Here is a 23,482-nt window from a genome sequence, read left to right as displayed (position 1 = left end):
GCAGCGGCACGCCATCTCCCTCAAGAGGTGGTAGCTAGGCCAACGGAAGAGGTCTTCCATTGACCTAGCACTGTCTACTCGGGGACCTAGGTTTGCTTAACAACTTTGCTCAGGGGGTGTGCATTTTTCACACCCCTGAGTGACTGAGTTAAATCAGCCTAATTTTCTAGTATAGACCAGGCCTCGGGCACATTTATATAGCTATGACTGTCTCCACATTAGGGGTTGTACCAATATAACTGGATTGGTAAAAAATTCCATCTGTAAGCTACATAGTTATCCTGGTATAAAATCCGTGTCTAGACCAGGCCTTACTTGCTCTTCTTGTTTAAAATCATCTGCATTTTTTTTCTTGATCTTTTGCACTTACTCTACACTCAATCCCAGCCCTGACCTAATTAAACTCCTGTCTCCTTCCATGAGTAATAATAACGCAACTGCAGAGATAAATAAGAGGAGAGATGTAGACTTGGTTGACTGGTGAGGTGGAAGAACATGAAGGAAGGTGCTCAGCATGGCAGGAGCCAGTGTCACCAACTCTTATGATTTCATCATGAGCCTGACAAATTGAGGTGTTTTTCTTAAGCTCCTGGAGTCATGTTATTACTTGAGAATCTCAGCTTTCATTTAAAAAAAAAGTTTCTAGTCCTCCTGGCTGCAGACAAAAGCTTGCAAACATGGCCTGTAAAAGCTCAGAGACCAGAAGGCAGATCAAAAGGACCCAACAGGCAGTATTATTCAAATCTGATTATTTTAAAGCCAAACTCATGGGGTGGGGGAGGGGCCTGAATCATGGTGTTTTGAATGCTTTGGGTTGGCAGTCCAGAGGCGCTGCACAGGAGAAGGCTCTTACACCAGCAGTGCGTAGGCTGCAAACCAATGGCAAAGTCAGCAAGTTGATGAGCATTTTGCCTGAGTAAGATCCGAGGAACAGCTGACATGATTGGGCCCTCTAGTTCCAGTCTGAGACACTGGCAGCTCATTTCTTTGCTGAGTGTTGTTTATCTTTGTGTGACTGTATTAACTCATTCTGGGAGGGGCCTATGCAGGGCCAGATCCTCAGCTGGTGTTAGTTCCTGTAGCTCCATTGACCTCAATAGAGCTACAGTAATATACACTATCTGGCCCACAGCGTGTCTGGAAATTGCTGTGTAGAAACAGAATAGAATTGAATTCCATTTCTTTCTTTGCCTCAGCTGCTTCGATTGCTGTGTACAAACAATGGATTCCGAACACCAATTTTGAAAATGCTTCCAACTGGGATAAAGACAGAATCCCATGTGCTAATGATGTGGTCCTTTTCAAGAGTAATCAGGTATTTGATTTTCAAAATAGCATTCATTTGGGCCAATCTCTACCTGCTTATAGAAAATGCCCTCAGCTTTTTTGTATTTCTTGCAGGAGATCTCGGTCTTTGTCCAATCAACTCACTCTCTGACAGACATGGTAAGGACACGTACTGCAGCACCAAATGTGGTGGTTAGGAGCGCTGTCAAAAATATGAGACAGGGCCAGCTAAGTGACACAAGGACTGCCGCAGTGCAGGACACCTGGGTTCCCTAGCCGCTTCTGGTGTCTCGTCCGATGACCTGGGTGGCTCAGGTGTGTTTTCACAGGCAGCTGGAGTCATGGGGGTGGGTGGGACCCCCCCACTTCAGGGAGGCTAGCCCCCGGCCCTGCTCCTTCCTCCCAAGGCCCAAACTCCTGTGGCCAGAGCCCTGAGCCCCCTTTCCCGCCTGCCATGGTTGGAGCCCTGAGCCCACTCACCCCCACTCCTCCCACAGCTGGAGGAGCCCCAGGCAGGCCCAAGCCCCTCTCTGCCCCCCCCCCCACCCCATGGCTGCACCTGGCCCCAGCCGTACCTCCCAAGACCCAGAGCTGCTTGGTGGGAAAAGCAAAAGCTCTTCCCAAAGAACGCTGAGCTTTTTATATGCACCATGCAGGTTCTGAAGTGGCTGAGGAGGTGGTATCTGCTCCTCAGCTTCCCAGGTTCATCAGTAATGTCTCTGGAGTCCAGGGAGAACCTGGGAAGCTGAGGAGCAGATACCACCTCCTCAGCTTAGCCTCCCCTGGCCTATTATACCTACCACCTATGGTTGGAGTTTTGCTGGGAAGGCCAGGGTGGGTGGAGCGTTACAGAACAGCCCCATATTGGTTGTTTTTGGAACCATGTCAGAGCTGTTCTCCGAGGAAGCCATTCATTGTCTAGGCTGAGCAAATAGCACTCTTCTTGTGTCCCTGGGGAGCAAAATGCTGGTTCTGACTTGCACCACAGAAAAGAGAGTCACCCCAGGATAACCAGACATATTAATGTAGTTCATGGGGGTGGTACCAGAGCTGGTGGGAGGGGAGGCATTTGGAAAGAAATCAAATTATCCTTCAGTGCAACATTGTGGTGGCAGTGTATGTAGGAGGGATCAGGCCAAGGCTCTGGGGCTGAGGGCTCCTCCATTGTGAGGTTGTACCTTGAAGGTGTGTTCGGTTCTGGGCATCCATATCCCAGAGAGATAGCACTAACCTGGAAGGAGGGCAGAAAAAAGCATCAATAATGGCTCTGGGGGTGAAGGGAGGAACCAGCACAGAATGCCATATTTATACAGTAGCTTGAGCAAGTGAATGAATAAGATCCAGTGCTGAGAAGTTCTGAGCTCCTTCATCTTCCACTCACTGCTGTGGCAGCTGAGAGCACTCACTGCCTTCTGAGAGTGTATTTGAAGGGCATAAAAACAGCAGGGAGTTGTAACTGAGTGTCATGGGATCAGGTGAAAAAAAGGAGAAGTTAAGATGGCCACAAGGGAGAAAATCCTATTGGCAAAATAATATTAACAATAATAATTTTTGTGCATGAGGCCCCGTATGCTGTAGCATTCTAGTTCATAACAAAAGCTATCAAACGAAAATACCATCAAGTCCTCAAACGGATCTGAGAGCTGCTGTACGGTGCCAAAAAAATTGATGGAAAAGCCTTCCTGAGGGAAACGGTGGCGGTGGAAGACCTATCACTTGAGTCAGAGCTCATTGTCTGTCTAGTCACTGACTTCCATGGGACTACCCATGTGCATAGAGCTAAGCAGGTGCTGTGGTGCTTGGCTGGATCAGGGCCATAGTGAGGAGTGTGGTATAAGAACTATATCATCGGGGCCCAGACACCAGTGTGCCTTTCCTGTCTGGCTCTCTGCCCAATCTGTGGTAGTTCCAGGTTATCCTATCACTGCTTAGCACCATTTAAAAACTGACAGGACAGAGCGAGATTGAGGATATGCTGTAGGGAGCACTAGTGTTTGCAGGGGGATGAACTAGGCAGCTGAATGGGTCTTTCCTGTTTTTTATTTCTTGTCAATGAGAGGCTCCTCAGGATGTCAGAGGTGCTCCATACACTAGGAGAGGTATGAACTCTCACTTGGCACTTTCCATTCATTCAAAAATATCATGCTTAGCTAATGTCCCAAATCTTTTTCCATCACTTCACTAAGCTCTCTTTGAATAGTGACCATTTTTAGAGAGTTTCAAAAATTTATCATCTAGGGCGGAAATGGGAGTTTAAAGCAAATTGTGTGATGTGTGCACTGCCCTGGCAGGCAGCCAGATAGTCCTGTTAACCGCGATCATGTCACACCAAAGTCAGTCTGTCTTGATTTCTGTGCAAAGAACATTTGTTCATGGAAATGGCAGCTGAGGTTGTCATGGTGACCTGATTTTTCTAGCTGTCCTTATACCTATTATAATTGGATTTGTTTTGGGCAATTCTAATGTACCCATCACCTTAGCATCCAGGCCCTAGGATTGTCACCCAGATGTGATCTAGTTGTGACAGAATTGTCCTTGTCATTTATTTATTTATTTATTTATTTATTTATTAGCTGCCATAAGTAGTTTGAAAACTGGCCATTTCCCGCGCCCCCCCCCTTTTTGGTGTCTCTGTATCCAAATAGGCCCTATAAAATTTTGGATTATAATTTGTACAAGCTGCCTAAACTACTGATAGCTTTGGTGCTTTAATAACACAGAGTGCCACATTTAACTCTTCTACAAATGCTTGGAGGAATTATCATCTATTTATCTAAACTATATAATACGGAGTTTTTAAATGATGTCAATATTAGCAGGAAAAATAAATGCTAAATATCGGTTCAGTAGATTTTATTTTGTTTACTGATTAATGGATAATATTTATAAAGTACTTTGCAATCCACTGTTGAAAGTGCATAGCTGCAAAGTGTTTATTATTATTCATTATGGCATTAGCCTTTCAAAAAGAAGCGTAACAGCTAAGATTTAAAAAAACCTAAGACAGACCATATTTCCTGACAAAAAATAGACAGACATCATAAAAGCTTAATACAAATAACAACTTCATCTGTAATAGAATAGGAACTCTGTCTTATCTGAAGGACTTATGAGGGAACATTGACGTATCAGGATTCCACAGCGACTAAGAAAGGGTCAAGTTATTAAAGCAGACTAAAGCAACTGTTACCTTGCCTGATCTAAGCACCACATTGTGCTGTTGGTTTTAGACAGAACTTGCCATTTGAAATTAATGCTGCAGTTGTGCTTAAAAATAAATAGGCTGCTGCTGACCTCAGTAACTAGTTCATGTCTAAGAGGCAGGTTTGTCCCTTGCCACGCGTAGGCGTTAGGTGGTGAGGATTTAGAGTGGTAAATATAACTCATCTCACCGGCACAGCAGCTTTATCAATATACATGATGGAGGGCTTGATCCTGCAACACGCTGAGCATCCTCAAGTGCCCATGGAAGCTAATGGGAGTTGAGGATGGTGCGCCCTCCCAGAATCAGGCCCTTAACTAGCTGCTAGCTTTGCTGCTGTGACGTCAGACCCTTAGTTCCAGCCTGACTCCCAAACCTCCTCCCCGCTCCCTTAGTTTGCACCCCAGAGGATGTGTCTGGCATCAGCTGACAGGAGCTCTGCTATGAGAATCTCAGCTGAAGATTTCATTCTTGCCATGCTCTGAGGGATTTTAGCTCTAATTACGGCTCTGAACCTCCTCAGCTTTAGACAATTATTTTGCAGCATATTATATAGGCTTCTAATGAATGGGAATGTGCTGAAGTCATTTAGCCTCAGAATTTATGTTTTATAGGATTTTTGTGAGATAGGAACCCAAAGCGAAAGCCCTCAATCTTCGGGGAAGTTGGGATCCTCAACTAAATCCAAAGTCCTCTGCTTAGGCCCCTTTCTGTGAAATGGACCCCGATTGGAACAACTGACTCTGAATTTTGCCTTTTGGACCTGATGTCTATAAAGTGGGTCCAGACACTCTCCAGATCTAATCCCATCAAAAGACTTAAAATAAGTCATGCCAAATCAGAGTGCCAAGTTATTACTTTTTGACATTAAAATGGCACCACAAATGTACGTGGTACTTTACAAGATGTGGAACAAGACTCCAACCTTGCCCGGAAGAATTTACAGTCAAAAGCCACTACAAAATATATGGGGTCAGAGCCTCAGCTGGTGTGAATTGTCACAGCTCCTTTGACTTCAACAATTTACAACAGCTAAAGGTCCATCTCAGGACCCTTTGCATACTGACCCAAGTGCTGCTGCTGTAAAACAGGGTGTCTCTAAACAACGAGACTGACATCAGGCCCCCAATCAGCCACCATATATAATGCAGACCATTCATTTGGTCAAAGTGTAACAGGCATAAAGATTTACACTATATTGATCAGACCAAGTTTTCTAGGTTTCTGATTCAGCTCAGCTCTCTCCATGTATGGTACATGGGTTTCTGTTCTCTGTTCTTTGTCACCAGGTGATAAAAATAATGCCAAGGTTCAGGATTTTTTAAAAATCAAGGAATTGATCTGCCCTCTTACTCCTAGGAATGGCCTGAAATTTGGTGACTGAGTCATCAGAAAAATTGATTTTCAGGATTAGAGAGAAAAGCAAAAATGTGCCTTTTTAGACTGTAGCCTCAATATTTCTGTGAAATTAATCACATAAATCAGCAGGACTACGTTAAGCTTTTGAGTCTCCATGGAGACGCTATACAGCCTTTGGCCAAAGAAGTGGCTCTCACATACCGTATAATCAAAGGGCGAAATTCAGATAAGGGACTTTAAGCTCCTATTGACTTGAGTGATTTCATGGGAGTTAGGCATCTAAATACCTCTGAGGATCTGGATCTTATAGATCTCTTCTCTGCAAGTTTTCCACATCTTCATTCTCCATTTTCCTTTTCTTACTTCCATCCTATTCGTTCTACTTGTCCCCACCTCAAATAATCTCCCTTTCTCCTAGGTCTTACCCCTTTTCAGATATTTTGTAGACAGTTGTCATACCCATAGTCTATTAGAGTAGTAGACAAGCTAATTCTTGATATTTAGCTCTTTTTATCTTTCCTCAGAAAGCAGTCCCTTCGTCCCTCTGATCATTTTTGCTGTTCATCTCTGAATTCTCATCAGTTTCTCTACATCTTTTTGATACTGAGGCACTCAGAATGAACTGCAGTGTTCCAGGGGAGCTCCCAGTTTATGGCCGTTGGTGGTGTCCTGCCTGTTCACATGGGAATGCACAGCATGACAAAACCTTGGTGCTGTGTGTGTGTGTGCGTACAAGGCAGTGATGAAGGGCTAAATAGGACATGGAGGTTATCATTTTTTGTTTTGATAGCCAATTCTGGATTTTGTAGAGAATCAATGTAACTCAATATTCCAGCCGGCTCTGCAATGACATTTAGCTGTGATGCAGGGAGAGAAAGCGTGCTCTCCTTATTCAGCTAGAATCTTAAAAACAGGAACTTATCTCATGCTCTTGGGGTTAAAAAAATCAATGTGTAAAAGCCTGCTGCATCTCTTTGGAAGTGTCCTCAGTGCTGTCACTCATAGGAGCTACCTGTCAAAATCTCACTCCACACATTAATCTGCCCTGGATCTAGCCCAGGTTTAACAAAGCCCATAAACTGGCTGTGCGCGACAGTCTAACAGGAGCTGAGCAGAAGCTGGCTGTTGCAATTTGCCTCAGAGAATACAGGCAGGGCCGGCTCCAGACCCCAGCGCACCAAGCGCGCGCTTGGGGCGGCATTTTGCCGGCAGGGCGGCAGGAGGGTCCGCTGGTCCCGCGGCTCCAGTCGACCTCCCGCAGGCATCACTGCGGACGGTTCGCTGGTCCCGCGGCTCAGGTGGACCTCCCGCAGGCATGCCTGCGGATGCTCCACCGGAGCCGCAAGACCAGCGAATCCTCCGCAGCTGCGGGAGGTCCCCTGGAGCTGCGGGACCAGCGGACCCTCCGCACCCTCCGCAGTCATGTCTGCGGGAGGTCCGCTGGTCCCGCGGCTCCTGTGCACCTCCCGCAGGCATGACTGCTTGGGGCGGCCAAATTCCTAGAGCCGCCCCTGAATACAGGATTCACCCTCTGCATTGTGGGCCATGAGGTACTCAATATACATAAAGCTTGGTGTCCTATAGGCTGTCTCGAAGGGCTTGCTCTGGCCTTCAGCTCCCAGTGATCAGCTTCTGAGCTGGGCTCCATGAACATGCTGGGAGTTTGGAGGACTCTGCACCTGGCAGCACTGGGCCCTTTCTTGTACAATTCAGTAATTTGGACAGAAGCCAAATTTGGGTTGTTAGTGGATCAGAACCTGGCTCTAGGTCACCACTTCAAATCCAGACTAGGGGTACAATTTTCAAAAGTACCTAAGTGGTTTAGGAGCCATTTAAAAAAAGAGCTTGAGCACTTAGGGCACTAAAGGGCAGTATTTCAAAGTTATTGCGGCACCTAAAGATGTAGTAGGTGCCTAGTGGGATTTTCCAGAAGTGCTGAGGTGCCCAGTGCCTATTGAAATCAATGGGAATTAGGTGCCTAGGTGCTTTTGAAAATCCCACTAGGCACCTATTGCATCGTTAAGTGCCTAAATGCCATTGACAATTTGGCCCTTAGGCGCCTATGTCTCAATGAATGTCAATGGGACTTAGTCACCAAAGTCACTTAGGTGCTTTCCAAGATTTTACCCTAGGTTTGTACTGGCTGGAAGTTGTTCCTATCTGATGGCTGCTCAGTAGTGCACTGAAACTGAGTTCTGTAGCCTCAGGTTAGTTCCCAGTGGATCGGTGGCCAGATCTGAAGAATCACCACCTCAGCTGGCTTGGATGGTGATGCTGCCCACACCGAGAACAGGGACTAGCTGGACAATGGAGACTGAACCGCGTGCTCCCCTCAGAAATGGGCCCTCTAGGAGAGGGCTGAGGCGCATTGGCCAGAGAGGCTTGCAGTGCTGCTCCCCACATCGGCCCTGTGCTCTGGTCTCCAGGGCCACTCCCAAATCTGTCAAGCAACTGTGCAGCCATTCTATTGACATGGCTGGAGCAGCCCTGTGTGCCCTATTGTGAGGAGGGGGCAGAGACCACACAGGGATGGCTTGTCTGGCTCCATCCCCATCCTTAACCATGCTCCACCCCCTGTCCTGCAGCCTGCCCCCCCATCTGCCTGATCTGCCCCACACAACTGTGGCAACCACCTGGAATCCTTCCCCTCCCTTTGTGCAGTGGAACTGCATTGGGCCTGTGGCCTCGGAGATCCCTTGTCAACATACGGTTATTTTTGTAACTGTCTTCCCCCGCAGTGAGTGAAATGGGGCAGCGCCTGTCTGCGGCTGCTGGAACGTGCACTGCTGAATGTGGGTATTGATGAAGAAGCTCTGCAGATGTAAACAAGGGGGTTATTGCAGCATCAGCCAATGTATGCAGGTCGTCTCTCTCCTCACTCTGTTATGTGAAAGGAGAAGAGTGGCCATAGCAACCTCTGCATTGGTAGCTTACGGAGGCTGCTGCTGAGCGCCCAGGCTCTTCTGTGAAACAACATTCCCTGGTTAATGTGCCTTGCACACGTACTCCTCAATAATGTGATAAGGACAAGATGTGCATGTAAACCCTAGCACACTGAGCCTCCTTAAAAGTGCAGGAATGAATGCTGATCCTCATGAGCCACACAATCCTGCAGAGAGAGGGGAAAGAAATATGTTTAAAAACCAGTCGAGTTGCCTGCATGCAACTGGGAATTAGCATTCTAACCCTGGAATCGCTCTCCAACATCTGTTTCACCGCTGTCTGAGTCAGATGTCAGCGTTGCAAATGGCTTCTAGTACTGCCAATCTCATGCAGGCTCTTTGCTATTCAGGCTGGCTAGGTGAAACAAGCGCACAAATGCGCAGGACTGCTGGTGTGCAAAGTGCTCATCTCCCCGGGTTATATTTTTAGTCACCTAATTGAAAGAGCAGAATGTACTAAGTGTTGCAGCAGGACACTCCTCTGTTTCTGGTAGAGGTTGATCTTGAAATGCCAATTGCTCTCCAGGGGCCTGGTTCTAATGAATTGCGATGTTTCACACTAGTCCACTAGGCACTGTAGGTCCCTTAGCTTCTGAAACAGCAGGAGTGCTGGCTAAATATACAGAGAGGAAGGGTGATTTTCCCTGTGATGAAGGTGGAAAGCTGTGCATGTCAAAGGGTATCTTAGGAACCTGTGTGTTAGGTATCTATGTGTGCATAAAATTACAGGGCCAAATCAAACAGAATTCCCATTGACTCCTTGTGAATGTGAGAAAGGACTGCAATCAAAGCCTGTGAGGTCATGCAGCACAACCCCTCCTGGAGCATGGTTGTTCCCTACAAAACAGTTTCTAGTGGAGGAGCTTTTCAGATACCATCATTTCCTGTTACTCTTGGGAACAGCAACAGACTAGAGCAAAACAAAACTCTGTTTAGATTCCTTACACTGTATAGGAGAAGCCTTCTCAAGGGCAAAAAAGCCTTCTCAAGGCCATGTCTACACTACAGCTGTTATAGTGGCAGAGCTACAGAGCAGCACCTGTGTCCCTGCAGCAGCTGTCGCGTAGACGCTTCCTGTATCCATAGAATGGGTTTTTCCATTGATGTAGTTAATCCAGCTCTCCGAGAGGCAATACAAACAATTCATACTAGGGTCTTGCATGTAAACTCTTCAGCACAGGGACTTTGTCTTTATTTGCCTGTCACCACAGACAAACGTATTGTGCTATGTAAAGAAAGATACATACTGCTGTGAGGTCTATATAAGGCTTGACAATGGCTAGATAGCTGGTGTGCTGAGACCACTGCCTGTCGTGCTGATCAATCCTGTCTCATTGTTTCCTTACATTCCCCCCTCTGTCTATATCCATCTGTTGTCTACAGTCTTAGACCATCAACTCTTTGGGGGCAGGGACAGTCTTTCTGTTCTGTGTTCGCTCAGTGTCCTGATCCTTGACTATGATTCCTAGACCCTGTGGTAATGCAAATAATAAATAGTAACAATTGTTAGTAAATGGTGCTTTTCACCTGTTGATCTTAAAGTGCTTTATGAAAGTGGGTTAATCTAAATAGCCCCAGTTTATAGATGGGGAGCCACCTGTACTGTCCCAATGTCTTCCTGTTCTGCCCCCACTGACACCTGGACAAGCGTGGAGCTGTGCTGATAGCAACCATTGTAGCTGCTAGCACAATCACCTCATTCCTTGCCACAGGACTAAAATTATCCATAATCCTGCTGTATTTCAGAGAGAAAAGAACAGGCATCTGGAGTATAGGGATCATGGGGGCGGATGTTTTATGCCTATATAAGGCAGCTCTGGAACAAAAGCTTTCTCTCATATTATTAGCCAGCAGAAAGGGAATTTAAATACCTAGGTTAGCTGGTTGCTGACAATGGCCGTCCTGCGATGCCCAGCATCATACCAAAGCAATTTGGTGCAAATGGCAGGAGCTGACCCCAGTTCAAGATGCCAGTAAAGTTAAAAGGTAGAGTGTATAAAACTGTAATTCAACCTGTTCTAATGCATGGAGCAGAGACCTGGCCAGCTACCAGCGATCAGCATTCTTTCCACTCCAGAAATGATGATGTTGAGATGCAAGCAGTGTCGAGATGGTCAAATGGTTGGACATTCTGTGATAGAAAATGAAATAAGGTTGTGAGGGACCTAATGCAGGTTGCCCGAGTTGAAGAAAAGTCGAGGGAGGCTAGGCTACATTAGTATGGACGTGACCATGGAGACCTGAGAGTGATATTGGTTAGGATGGCTCTTGCAATGGTCGTGGTGAACGGAAGACAATCAAGGGGAAAGCCAAAGACTTGTATGTGGACCAGATATCAGTGGATCTTAGAGAGATCAGTTTGCATGACAGCCAGGTATGTAATCGTGTGTTAGAAAAAGGCTACAAAAGTCGCTGAGCCTGAATAGGGAAGTGGCAAGAAAGAAGAAGAGATTTAGGAGAGAGGGAAAGGAATCAAGTGACAGTGGGGGTGGAGAGCTCTCACTGGGTTAGATCAGTCCAGGACCTGGGCTGGTGGGTGGTGATTTTGCCTTTAGCAACCCAAAAAATTGGTGGGCACATTACAGGTATCTGTGCTTTAAAACCCACTTTCTATTTGCTTGATCAATAAATGAGTTAGCAGCTGTGTTCTTAGCAAAAGACCATCGCTTCAGCTATTGGCAATGATCCAGCTGCACTGAATCGAGATTGTGCCGTCAGGCTGTGTCAGTACAAATGACAGTCTAGAGATGGATTTCTCTGGGGAATCCTATTCATTTGCAGGTGTGCTCCTCGGGGAACAGGAACACTGCACAATCTATTGATACAGCTCAGTGCACCAGGCATCCAGGACAGTGACCAAAACAGGGGAAAGAGACCCTAACATTTATTCTAGGGCTCTTCCATCCACAGTGAACAAGGGGCTCTGGTCTGGTGATGAGAACAGGGGACTGATAGTCAGCCCTCCTGGGTTCTAGCCTCACTTCTTCCACTGATGGGTTCTGGAACCTCAGGTAAATCATTAAGTCTTTCTGTGCCTCATAATAACCTCATAGGGGCTGGGTTAGGAACTGCTAGATTGATCCTTTTCTTTTAACTTAAAATCACTGGGTGACGTGCTGGCCCCAGGGAGGTCAATGGCAAAACTCCTGTTTACCTCAGTGAAGCCAGGATTTCACCCATTTTGCCTGGGATTTGCACCTTGATTTCTAGCTGCTTGTAACAGGGTGTGCTCTTTTACCGCTCTGTTGCCTCCTAGTGGTCCATCCGGGAATTAGCCCACCACATGGTCTGACACCCCTTCCTGTGGTTGCTCAGCCTGTTGTCCCACTCACTCGCTTCATGGCCTCTCTCCTGGGCCCAGACCTGCAGCGCTTTCCTCTTTGTGGTGTAGCCTTCTGGCCAAGACACATTGAAATTCTCCCCCTTTCTGGGGTATTATCCAAGTCTCCATTCCAAACTCTCCCCAGGAGTCCCCAAATGGACTGTCCATAGCATGCCACCCCCAAGGTGACTTGTAGGGGAACTCAGGCCCGCCCTCTACACTAGCTTCCAATCCAGGGACCCTTGGCCCAGCAATTCAGGGCTTTATTCTCCCAGCCCTTACTGCTTTGCTACACTGCCTATGACAGGGTACTACTCGTCCTCCTTGTATCAGGCAGCGTGACTGCAGGCTTCCTCACTGCAGCCACCTTCTCTCTTGCTGGCTTCATAGAAGCCCTGCCTGTTTCTGCCCAAGTGAGCTTCATCCCCAATTAAACCTCATTGCGTCCTAGCTCCCCTCCAGGTGAAGCCCATGCTAATTGGCCCCTCTTGCATAGGCACTGACAGGGCTGGAGCACCCACAGGCAGCCAGCTCCCCTCCCACTCCAGCGCCTCCCACCCACCAGCAGTCCTGCTGATCAACTCCTTCCTCTCCCTCCCAACACCTCCTGCCTGCCGCAATCAGCTGTTTTGCAGCATGCAGGAGGCTCTGGGAGGAAGGGGGAGGAGCAGGGAGGGGGTACGCTCAGGAGAGGGGGCGGAACCGGGCAGGAAGAGGTGGGAAGAGGCAGGACAGGGTGGAGACTTTGGGGGAAGGGGTTGGGTGGGGGCGGGGCCTGGGCAGAGCAGTAACATTTGCCATTATTACTCTAAAGAGGGGAGTGTCTATGGGAACCCATTGAGGGCTATAGCCTGTAGGGCTTGGGGTACTGACAGCACTTGCCTCTGAGCCGAGTAGTGAGCTACCTGCTATCTAGAGGGGACTGGTGTCCCAAAGCCCTCACAGCTTCACCCTGCAGCAGGGTTGGTCACAATACTCTTATAATGAAAGGCTACACAACCTCCTGCTTGGCAAGGCCTTCTCACTGGGCAGTAAGTGTAGGCTGGCCAGGTGGTTAGAGCACTAGCCTGGGACCTGGCAGCCCTCAGTTCAATTCCCTGCTTCACCACTGACTTTCTGTGAGACCTTTGGCTTGAGACACTGGCCTCTTGGTGGCTCAGTTCCCCATCTGTAAAATGGGGAGAATAACCCTGTTTTATCTCCCAGGGTTGTTGTGAGGATAAATACCTCACAGATTGTGTGGTGCTCGGATGCGACAGCAATGGGAGCTGGACCAGTACCACAGAGAGCCAGGAACTGACTGCAACTAGAGGCCCTGCTGTCCTTGGGAGGGTCTCAGGCAGAGTTCCAGCATTGCCAGCAGATCAAGGGAAGAGATTATTTGGCAGTGGTGAGGCCACGTCTGGAGTATTGTGTCCAGTTTTGGTCCCCCCACTACTGAAGAGATGTGGACAAATTGGAGAGAGTCCAGCAGAGGGCAACAAAAATGATCAGGGGACTGGAGCACATGACTTACAAGGAGAGGCTGAGGGAACTGGGGTTATTTAGTCTGCAGAAGAGAAGAGTGAGGGCGGACTTGATAGCAGCCTTCAACTACCTGAAGGCGGGTTCCAAAGAGGATGGAGCTCGGCTGTTCTCTGTGGTGGCAGATGACAGAACAAGAAGCAATGGTCTCAAGTTGCAGTGTGGGAGGTCACGGTTGGATATTAGGAAACACTATTTCAGTAGGTGGGTGGTGAAGCACTGGAATGGGTTACCTAGGGAGGTGGTGGAATCTCCATCCTTAGAGGTTTTTAAGGCCTGAGGTTTTTAGTTGGTGTGGTCCTGCTTTGAGCAGGGGGTTGGACTAGATGACCTCCTGAGGTCTCTTCCAACCCTGATATTCTATGATTCTATGATGTTCATTTAGCTGAAGTTTGCATGAGTTGTGCAGAATCGTTGTTCAAAGTCATCAAATGTTAGTAGTTTCAGTTGGTTGCATCCATACACAAATGTGGTTCCATCCAAAATCCACTTGACCATTCTGACACAGTCTGGATCACAGGCGATGAAGTGGGTGAGAACCGATGTGCCTCTACAGCGCTGGGACGGGGAGTTCACATAGTTCCTGCCCACCCTTCATTCTGGCTGCAAACAGCGTGGACCAGCCCAGCTCCGAAATATGCAGCCTTCCATTTTTAAAGTGCTGTTTATGTTTAGGAACCATATTTTATTGGCTGTCCCTAGCGTTGGGATTTAGCTGCCAGAATGAATGAGTTTAGGCTTGGTCCTGCCCAGAGCAGGTGCAGCAGCTGCAGGTTGTGCATATAAACTCAAAGTAAAGAGTAATGAACCAACAGATCAGGAGAACTGACCCTGCATTAATGAGAGTGCTGCTGCCCTGGAACAACAGCAGAAGTCTGCTCTCCCATGGTAAATGTCCATGACACTGGGTTTCTCAGCATTGAAGAGCACTGTGCGGAGCAAGGGAGGAGATGCAGTTCAGGAAAAAGGCTTTGTTCACCGCTTGCCTGTGGATCTGAAGCAGGGCATGCAGCTGATTCTCAGTGCTGGTAGTTACTGGATCCTTTCTTGCACTGCACAGAGTGTGGGATGCGCCATGTCATCTTTACATGATCTGACAGGCCATGTCCAGTCCCCTCATTCAGTCTAGGCCATTAAGCCTTATTAAAAGGATTTCTGTTCATTTATTATTGCCTTTGGCACGCTCTGCTTAATCAGCCCATTTGGGGCCGGCCTGGGCATGGTCATAGTAATGTGATTCTACGGGGATGTCTCTCCTCTCTTGGGACCAGCAACTAAAGCTGTTACAGCCTCAGAACCTAACAGTATGTAAATAACTGTACCAGTGTTAGTCTGGGAACGAAGCTGGATATGAGTCAACAGTGGGCCCTTGTTGCCAAGAAGGCTAACGGCATTTTGGGCTGTATAAGTAGGGGCATTTCCAGCAGATTGAGGGACATGATCATTCCCCTCTATTTGACATTGGTGAGGCCTCATCTGGAGTACTGTGTCCAGTTTTGGGCCCCACACTACAAGAATGATGTGGAAAAATTGGAAAGAGTCTAGCAGAGGGCAACAAAAATGATTAGGGGGCTGGAACACATGATTTATGAGGAGAGGCTGAGGGAACTGGGATTGTTTAGTCTGCAGAAGAGAAGAATGAAGGGGGATTTGATAGCTGCTTTCAACTACCTGAAAGGGGGTTCCAAAGAGGATGGATCTAGACTGTTCTCAGTAGTACCTGATGACAGAACAAGGAGTAATGGTCTCAAGTTGCAGTGGTGGAGGTTTAGGTTGGATATTAGGAAAAGCTTTTTCACTAGGAGGGTGGTGAAGCACTGGAATGGGTTACCTAGGGAGGTGGTGGAATCTCCTTCCTTAGAGGTTTTTAAGGTCAGGCTTGACAAAGCCCTGGGCTGGGATGATTTAGTTGGGAATTGGTCCTGCTTTGAGCAGGGGGTTGGACTAGATGACCTCCTGAGGTCCCTTCCAGCCCTGATAGTCTATGATTCTGTGAACTGGCAGGGACACATTGCAATGCTGGACTCTCTGTGTTATGGCTAAGGTGAGTATTTTTGCCTTAATATCTACCAGGAGTGATATCCTACCTCTACTGAAGTCAATGGGAGTTTTGCCATTGACTTCAATGGGGTCAGAATATCAATCTAGGTTCGAACCCTGCCATGGCTCCACAAAGATTCCAATAATGGGTTGGTACCAGTATTGCTCTGATGGGATGAATCCCGTCTTTCTTAGCCGGGAAGAGGTCCGAAGGGCTGGACTAGTCTATATCCCCCCAAACATATAGATACGTGCACAGGCCTCTCCTGATTCATCAGGACAACTTGCCCTCTTCCTTGTTGCAAAAGCTGCTACAAATCGTCTCTCACCAGAGGCTCTGGCTCTCCATGCCTTGTCTGAGCATAGGGAAGTGATCCATGAGCAGGGACAGCGAGGAAAGGGGCAGGTACTCTCCTTTCATGGCCAGCTCCCCACCCCCATATTACTGGCATTTGATCATTTCTGCTTCTTCCACCTGTCACTACCCAGATGTTCTTTCCTTTATCTCCTGGTATAACAGTGTAACCCTGAGGGTGGCCAGGCCCTGCAACGATTTTCTTAAGATTTCCAACTTTTCTTTGGTATAGCTCAGTGATTTATTCATTGCCATGGGCCAGACCCGAGTTCCAGTCCTGAGCTCCCTCTGCTGGCAGAATTGGGAAACAGCATGGGCCAGATCCAGAGCGGGTGTTAATCAGAGCAGTTCAGCTCTGCTGATTTACAGCATCTGAGCATCAGGCCCCATGTGTTACTTTCCAGTGGCTACCTCTGGCCAGCTGGAGCAGCATCCCTGATGGATAATAGCAAAAGTCACATCCAGTCCTCCCCATACGAAGGTGGTCACCACAATGAGAGGCCAGTAGATGAAAGGCGCCAGTGATGCTGTACAGATCTTTGAAGATGAGCTGTGCTATATATTTGCAAAGTATTATTATAATAGAGGAAAACAGGGGCTTTTCCCCCCTTCAACTCTGCACAATAAAGAAAGAAAGAAAGAAAGGCCCTAGAGGCATGGCAGATAGGGGTCTGGAGCAGGTCTGAGTGTGACTTTGGACTGACCAAGGCCATATGGCCTACGTGGGCTCTGGAAATGTGCAAAGGAGCAGTGAGGACCCTGTTTTTCAGAAGTGCTCAGCTCTTATGTGTCCAGCTTTTCCAGAGCTCAGCGTGGTGGGGGCATTGGTAAATTTCCTTGGCCCATATTTAATGGCAGCTGAGTGCTTTTGCAAACCAGGCCCCTGCTGTGCGTGCTGAGCACTTGAAAATCTGGCCCATAAGTAGGTAGCAGGCAGTATGCGAGGAGGCCCTCTGGGAGAGGTGCTGCCGTGCAAGGAAAGTGCGCATATGTAGGCATGCGGGTGGGCGTGGGTTAGGATAGAAGTAGCAAGCCCAAGAGTGGAGGTGCAGATTTCATCCACGCAGAAAACCCCTTGTGGCAAGTTAATCGGGGACATAACTTGAGTGAAGTCAAAGGAATTGACCCAAAGATGGATTTGGCCCAGAGCCTTGTCTCTTCCTACAGTAGAGTGACCAGAGAGCAATTGGGACACTCTTTTTCGGGGGGGCAGAGGGGGGAGGATAGTTGCCTAAATAAGACAAATCTCCTAATATTGGGACGTCTGGTCACCCTGCCCTACTGCCAACAACCTGATCAGACCTAACTGACCCAGCTACTCCTTTTGTATTAAAGCTTGTTCTCCGAACACCCAGCGCTGCATCAAGAGGATATTAACAAACTCCCTTGTACTCCTAAATGTCCCTTTCCAGTTAAAGAAAGAATGCCCTGCCTCTGCTATCTCCACACTGGGAAGCCTGCCTGTGTGTAAGCTAGTGCTTGGGCACATTGCTGCCATCTGCAGGAAGGAACTGGCAAGCACACACAAGGACAGATTTGTAAATAGAGGTGAAGGAATTAGGCGGATGATAGTGAAATCTGCTTTTTTTAATACTTTAATTACTGTGGTGGCTTAACTTAACCAGTCACTCAATGATACTGTAGTGCTGCTTTTCAGACGCAGCCCTGCAATGTCAGCTAAGGACTCGATGCTGGGGCTAAGCAGTCTAGGTACAATATATCACAAATCAGCACATAGCCTTGACTGCTAACTAGCTGCTTGCAGAGCTCACACGTGCTTGTAGCACTGCAGAGCCCAATGTTCTGGTGCAGTCACTGAGTTACAAACAGGGAAATCTGGCACAAACTAGACAAAGCAAAAAATGATCGTAGTTTGGCTCAGTGAATGAAAATAAAGATGATGGAACGGTCAACTGTAATGATGAGCTTTGCTCTTTTGGGTGAGCAAAGGAAGTTTGACATTTTTTTCCTGCATTGATGATTATGACACATCAGTCACGGTGCCATTGCTGATCAACATACTGTAACCTTCATTAATCAGCTGGACCTTTAAAGTGACTCCATCTGGTTATACGCCTTGCATTTTAAAAGACCCATTCCCATGTCTGTGTCCTTAGTAGACCCTTAGATTATTAAAATGGACCTAATTCTAAAGGGAGAATTTGAGTCTCATCATTTCAGTTGCTTGTTCCCCCCCACGACCCCTCCCCATTTCTGGAAACAGGCTAGTCAATTTCATTTTTGCTTATGAACAATTTCTAGTGGGTTTGACTTCCTAGTTCTCAGGCACTAGCACTGTGCTGCAATACTTAGGTTACAGAGGTGTCTTTATATCCATACACACAGCCCTAAAACTGTTTTTAGCTGATACTCTCCAAAAGTCCTGCAAACGTGTCAGTTGTCGTTACATTTCGTAATAGAGACCAAAGAAATAAGTTATTGAACAACAGCCGAGAAGAAAAAAATGCTAATCCTAAAAATACTGACGCTCTCGGTGTAGTGCTGGGCCCCGAGTACCCTTTGGCAGGGACAGAGGGCAGCTGAAATCATCAGTTTATTGGAGCCAGTCCCTTGGCACAAGTCATTGCTCAGCTCAAAATGGACCTGGAAAGGAGCCTGGTTTATAGGCAATTTCTATCCCAAACCCCGCCGTGCAGAGAAAGTGGTTTCCAAATGGAAACTCCCATTCTGTCTTCTGCAGTTAGCTCTGGTGAATGGTTCTTCCTGTGGTATGAGGGACATGTTTCTGAGCTGCCTTCTGATAGTGGCCACGTAAGGGAGAACTTGCTTAGCCCCCAGTCCTGCAAACACTTGTGCATGTGCTTTATGTTAAGTCTGTGAGTAGTTCCAGTGGGACACCTCAGGATTAGCGTTCAGCACGTGTGTGTTTCCAGGATCGGGGCCCTGGCGTCGGACATTGGCAATGTGAGCGCCTATCATCAGAGATTGCTCCTATGATGCTAATGGGGCTTCACTTCAGGGTTTTGCAGAACACGTGACTCCTTACACCAGCTCTGACGTTTCCATTTAACGTCAGGTCTAGGGGTTATAGCACTGAGCCTGTCCAGACTTTGTAAGCATCATACTGAGGAGGTAAATGATTGTACATTGCATCAATACTTCTTTGGTTTCCCTATCAGTGTCTGCAGGAGCATGGGACACACTGTCTTCAGGTGCTGAAGACCCCATCTTGAATCCCCCATGAGAAGAAGGGGTTGTGGTCTCAATAGGTCCCTAGGCCAACCTTTGCACATGCACACAAAGTTCACAGAGGACATATATTTCCCAGTCTATATACGGTAGCCAGAGCATCTCAACCCTGCGCTTTCCAAAGTCTGTGTTGAGCACAATGGATGCAGCTGACTGTTGATCTCAACACAGAGGTGTGAGTTCTTGCAGGTCTTCCCTGGGGTATAGTAAATGTGCAAGCTGCTCACAGAGTTCTGTGTGGTTTCCTGGAGCAGGGCTAATATTACAACAAAACTTAGGAAGCGTTTGTTTAAATGTTGTGTTAGTGACATTTTTTCCCCTGAGCTTGTGAACATTCGTGGCACATGAACTTTTGGGCAAGAAAGTTCAGTGCAACCGTGGATTTTAAGTGAATATTGCAGAGTATTCTGGGACCTCACATTCCTACTCAGGAGCAGGAGCACTGGAAATGAACCACTTCTTAGAACATGAAATACACTGGGGAAAATCCCAGCCTGTTCATGGGCAATTCGTGAATGGAAAATGAGGTGACTTTTTTTGAATACATTATGTGTTATGAATGAGTCACTTGGCTGTCGTTTACTAATCCCTCCCGCCTTGTCTGCACTAAGGAGTAGCCTCGACTCAGGCGTCACGGGCTGGTTATGAGAGTAGTTGCACCAGCGCTTGGGGCTGGGATCACAGTGGAAACCACAGCCCTGGGTTAGGTGCCCAGGCTCCCCCTACAACGCATGGGGAGAGATCGGCATCTAGGAAAGGGATTCTCAGAAGCCAACAAAGCTGAATGGGGAACTGCCCAAGCTAGGCTGGTGTGAAATGCAAAGGAAAGGGGTGGGGCTTAGGGCCTAGATTTGCAAAGGGACTTAGGCACAGGGGTGAAAGTAAGCGCTTTAACCTCGCTGCCCCTTTTGCCCCCCCCGGGCCTCTGACCAGGGGGTGGGGGTGAGGGGGCAAAAGAAGTAGCTGCCCTGGAGCCGTGATTTAAAAGGGCCCGGGGCTCCGGCCGCCGCTGCCACTACCGCAGCAGCACCCGCCGAAGCCCCGGGCCCTTTAATCACTGCTGGAGCCCTGGGTGGTGTGGGCCAGGGAGCGCAGATGGACTGGCTGCAGGATGCTGACTCCCAGCCCTGCCCCTTCCGCCCGAGGCCCTGTCCCTTCCGGGGGGGCCAGAGCAGCCCCGTACCGGAACGAGCTCCATTTTACTTTCCCCCTTGCTTAGGTGCCTGACTCCCATTGGTCTGGACCTCAGGCATTGGACTGACAAGCTGGAGGAGGGTGCCTAGTACCTCTGCTTGGTGTCTCCCAGTCCCTTCACTTGCAGCTATTTCAATCTGTAGAAAGAATGAGAGAAACACACACACAAAGTGAGACCGACTCTCTCACCCAGTGCTCAGGGCATGGGGGAGAGTCGGGGGAGAGTCCCTGCACCAAGAAACTTTTAGTTATTTATACAAAGGGGAACAGGTTCAACAGAAGCGATTGAGAGAGACCCACCCCTGGAGCCTGATGGTTTGACCACTTACATGAGAGTCCTGGGGTCAAGTCCCTGCCTTGTATCAGGCAAAACAGAGATTCAAACATGTGTCTCCACATCTTCTGTAAGCAAACAATTCCTGACCAGCTCAGTCCTGGCTTTCTTCTGTGGGGAGTAGGCATGCTCAGAGCCCTCCTACTGGATCAGGCCTGACAGGGAACCTAGGCCTCGGCTGGGAAACCCACCATGGCCTGATTTTGAAACCCCCCCCAACCACGCCCCCTCAAGCCAATGGTGTCCAAGGAGAGATGAGGCTGCACGGTCCTGCGTGAGATCAGGCCCGGGGCAGTGATTGGCTAGGAATGCTGGGAAGCCAACCCCTCCGGTCGTAAAGCGCTCAGCTGCCGAGAGGCTGTGCAGCCAAGCAATGTTCCCGTGAAGGAGCAGACCCAGCCTTCCCCATTCACACAGAGACAAAGGGGGAAGAATAGCGCAGTTTTGCACAATGTAGAGACAAAGCGGTAAGTTGTGGGGCATTTTGACTTGCTTCACGTCTGCACTCACTTGACCTGCTTCGTAGTTATGCAAAGGTCAAATAAAGCATCTCTCTGTAGCGTCGCGTCTCCGCTTGTAACATGGAGATGCTGGTACTTCCCTGCGACCCTGGGTGCTCAGAGTGGGTGGGGACAGCGACTGTTTGTCTTTGTATAACACGTTGGCAATGGCACGTGGCCTCGAGCTTTGAGGCATTAGCATCATTATTTGATCATAAGCATGTCTGGCTGGGAGGAGGGCCGAGTAGTAACCCTTTGAATCCCTTTGTTTAGTACCTTCCATTGAATGGAGAGTTCATTATGGCACCTGGTGCAGGATTTGCAGCTTTTGATGGCAGCTGGGATCCAGGCTGTGACACAGGTATCATGTGCCCAATCCGCTGTTGATTAGCCATGTAAATTCAACACGCAGACGTCTGGGTGGGCTTTAATTATGGGGAATACAATGAAATAAAGAATTCCTTTGTAGCATCTGCCTTTCCCTCTCCATGGGCTAGTAGCCTGCACTCTAAGTGCTATAGTGTGCAGCTGTGCCACCGTAGTGCTGCTAGTGCAAACGCTCTGTGCCATTGGCAGAGAGCTCTCCAGTCGGCATAATCACTCCACCGCTGCGAGAAGCAGTAGCTATGTTGGCAGGAGAAGCTCTCCCGCCGACATAGCGCTGTCTACACTGGGGCTTAGGTGTGTGTAACTTATGTCGCTTTGGGGTGGGGCTTATTCACACCCATGAGTGACATACCGTAAGTTATACTGAAGTAAGTGGTAGGGTAGACCAGGGCCATGTCAGATCTTTTTCATGAGATCGTCTGCCTTCTAACAAAGGCACAGAGAAGACTTTGAAAGGAAGGCTTAAAAAGGGGGGAGGGTGTTGTCTGTATTTTCCGCCGATTTATTAAACATGGGGCCCAAATCAAAGTCCCCATTCTCAACACTTTCAAAAAATAGGTTGGTTGGGAATTTACACCTGACCCTTGTTGTTATAATGAGCTGAACCATTCCCACGGGGGAGGGGGGTAGAGAGCTATCCAGCCCATCTAGTGTTTGTGCATTTCAGTAATAAAGTATCATCTATCCCCCATGTTAATCTCAAATTCACATTCCAAGTGTCTGTAGGCTGTCGAGCAGGTTCTGTTTTAGGAGTGGCTGCTAATTTGTGACTGGATCCTGAGGTTCTTACTCAGTTCATACGGAGGCCAAGTCCTCTAGGAGTTTTTTCCATATCTAACAGCCAAAAAACACATTCAGTCTAAAGCGACTTTTAATTTAGAGTCAGAAAAACAAGAAAAGACTCAAGGCGCCGCCATGGGAGAGCACAGAGTGTGTCTTCACTGTGATTGGCTCTAGCAACTCTGAGACCAGGGTCTCTGCACACTGGCCATGTTTCTAAAGACTTACAGGTGCAGGGCACAGAGAACAAAGGCAAACAGATTCAAATTACATACTCATTAACGTCATTGAGAGTTCTTGCCGTGGAAAAATGGAGAAGGGATTTCAGCTTTTGGCCCTGCCAGATTCAGTACCAGTGGTCTCAACGGTAATGTTAACAGGGCAAGTGCAGCTGCAATTTTTCAACTTTTTGCTGCTTAAATTATGATTATATCCAAGGCCACCTCCTTTTTGAGCTAGCCTTAAATTCTGCAGCTTGGTTGCTGGATGCTGGGGCACTCCACTGAAGCCAACTGGGAATTCTGTGGCAGCTTCACTTAAAATATAATTTGTTTTAATGAACTAAATACAAATATCAAACCCAGAAAGTGAGTAGCCCCTGTGTAATTTATTCGGATATCGAATTCAGCTAGGGAAATGCAGGAGGCAGTTTGGGACTGTGGGATAAGCACACTTGTCTGATGTTACTACTAAAAATGATCAGCCATGAAATAGTTAACTTCATATCAGTTGCCATCTTTAGGTTTCAGAGTTAACCCACTGAGCTTCATGGGGAAGGTCACACCTCTCAGAGCTCTTGTTTCAGGCTATATGCAGACTCATTCAGACATTATTGCACCTGTTGCAATCAGTTAATCTTGTCAAGGTTTTCTCCATAACCCTGAAAGCTGGAAACAGAGGAAGGAAACTGAGATTCACCAGTCTGATACAAGAGGTGGATTCCGTGGGAAACACTATACCTTTAGCATCCTGAAACACATGAGTCCTGACTACAGAAGCCACCTGTCTGGCTTTGCAAAGCATTGACAAGTCTCCAGGCAGTGAGT

The 23,482-nt window shown here is 47.9% G+C and overlaps 1 protein-coding gene across 1 annotated transcript in view; it reads left to right on the top strand.

Annotated features, from left to right (window-relative positions):
- Nucleotides 1-23,482, top strand: part of AMN (amnion associated transmembrane protein) — a 49,961-nt gene that overhangs the window by 5,314 nt on the left and 21,165 nt on the right. Inside the window, exons 2-4 of the mRNA XM_045012633.1 lie at nucleotides 1,197-1,315; nucleotides 1,402-1,446; nucleotides 21,543-21,630. Coding sequence (XP_044868568.1) covers nucleotides 1,197-1,315; nucleotides 1,402-1,446; nucleotides 21,543-21,630 — 252 coding nt within the window. The remainder of the gene's footprint in view (nucleotides 1-1,196; nucleotides 1,316-1,401; nucleotides 1,447-21,542; nucleotides 21,631-23,482) is intronic.

Source organism: Mauremys mutica, chromosome 4 (assembly GCF_020497125.1).
Source record: "Mauremys mutica isolate MM-2020 ecotype Southern chromosome 4, ASM2049712v1, whole genome shotgun sequence".
Taxonomy (NCBI): Eukaryota; Metazoa; Chordata; order Testudines; family Geoemydidae; genus Mauremys; species Mauremys mutica.
The sequence above is the reverse complement of the archived record's forward strand: the minus strand, read 5'-3'. Positions and strand labels throughout refer to the sequence as shown.